We start from the raw sequence: 707 nt of genomic DNA, 5'->3' as shown, positions 1-707 counted from the left end.
ATGAACGAGAGAAGAGATGGAATGAGAGATAGAGGACATGACAGATGATTGATGTGACTATCGGAAAATTTAGAAATTCAAGGCGATCAATATGAACATACAAATTTGATTGCGTATGAAAAAATATATTAGAAATTTGAAAAGTAAAATACATAATAGATATCTAACAGGAACAAATAATTAGTAAAAGTTGTTTAATTATCTTTTACTAATAATTTTCTTACCATAAACTGAAGAACATGATAAAGAGAGGTTGGTCATGCTATGCATTGGTGTAGAACTAGGAGATAATGTCCTGCCAAATAAAATAGAAATATAAAAACCCTGGTATTATAGACATCAAACTTAGTTGTAATGTGTATGATGCATATTATATATAATTTTTTTTCTGATGATGTGTCAGAATGGTTTATTTATATCCATACTTTTGAGTGTTTATTAGGCACTCAAGTGTTTTCCTCCAGATCGCAAAGGTATTTATTACATAGCATTGTTTTGTCATGTCTCTATGTGTTAAATGATTTCTGAAAATCACATTTGCACATCTGAAGTATTTATGAGGCTGACATGACATTAGATGTTTCAGGCACTGCTGTTTTGAGATGGTTTAAGAAATGGAAGTGTTGATAATACACTCGTTGCGAAAAGAGAGTGTTAAGATGATAGAACCATCAATCCATAATGTGCCAGTGATCTGCCAGAAGAGT

General features: G+C 31.3%; 1 protein-coding gene across 1 annotated transcript in view; it reads right to left on the bottom strand.

Moving 5' to 3' along the window:
- LOC119590507 overlaps positions 1 to 707 on the bottom strand; it is a 19867-nt gene that overhangs the window by 9458 nt on the left and 9702 nt on the right. Inside the window, exon 9 of the mRNA XM_037939157.1 lies at positions 225 to 295. Within this exon, the coding sequence (XP_037795085.1) occupies positions 225 to 295 (71 nt within the window). The remainder of the gene's footprint in view (positions 1 to 224; positions 296 to 707) is intronic.

This window comes from Penaeus monodon, chromosome 27 (genome assembly GCF_015228065.2).
Source record: "Penaeus monodon isolate SGIC_2016 chromosome 27, NSTDA_Pmon_1, whole genome shotgun sequence".
Lineage (NCBI taxonomy): Eukaryota > Metazoa > Arthropoda > Malacostraca > Decapoda > Penaeidae > Penaeus > Penaeus monodon.
This window is presented reverse-complemented; position numbering and strand designations above follow the sequence as displayed.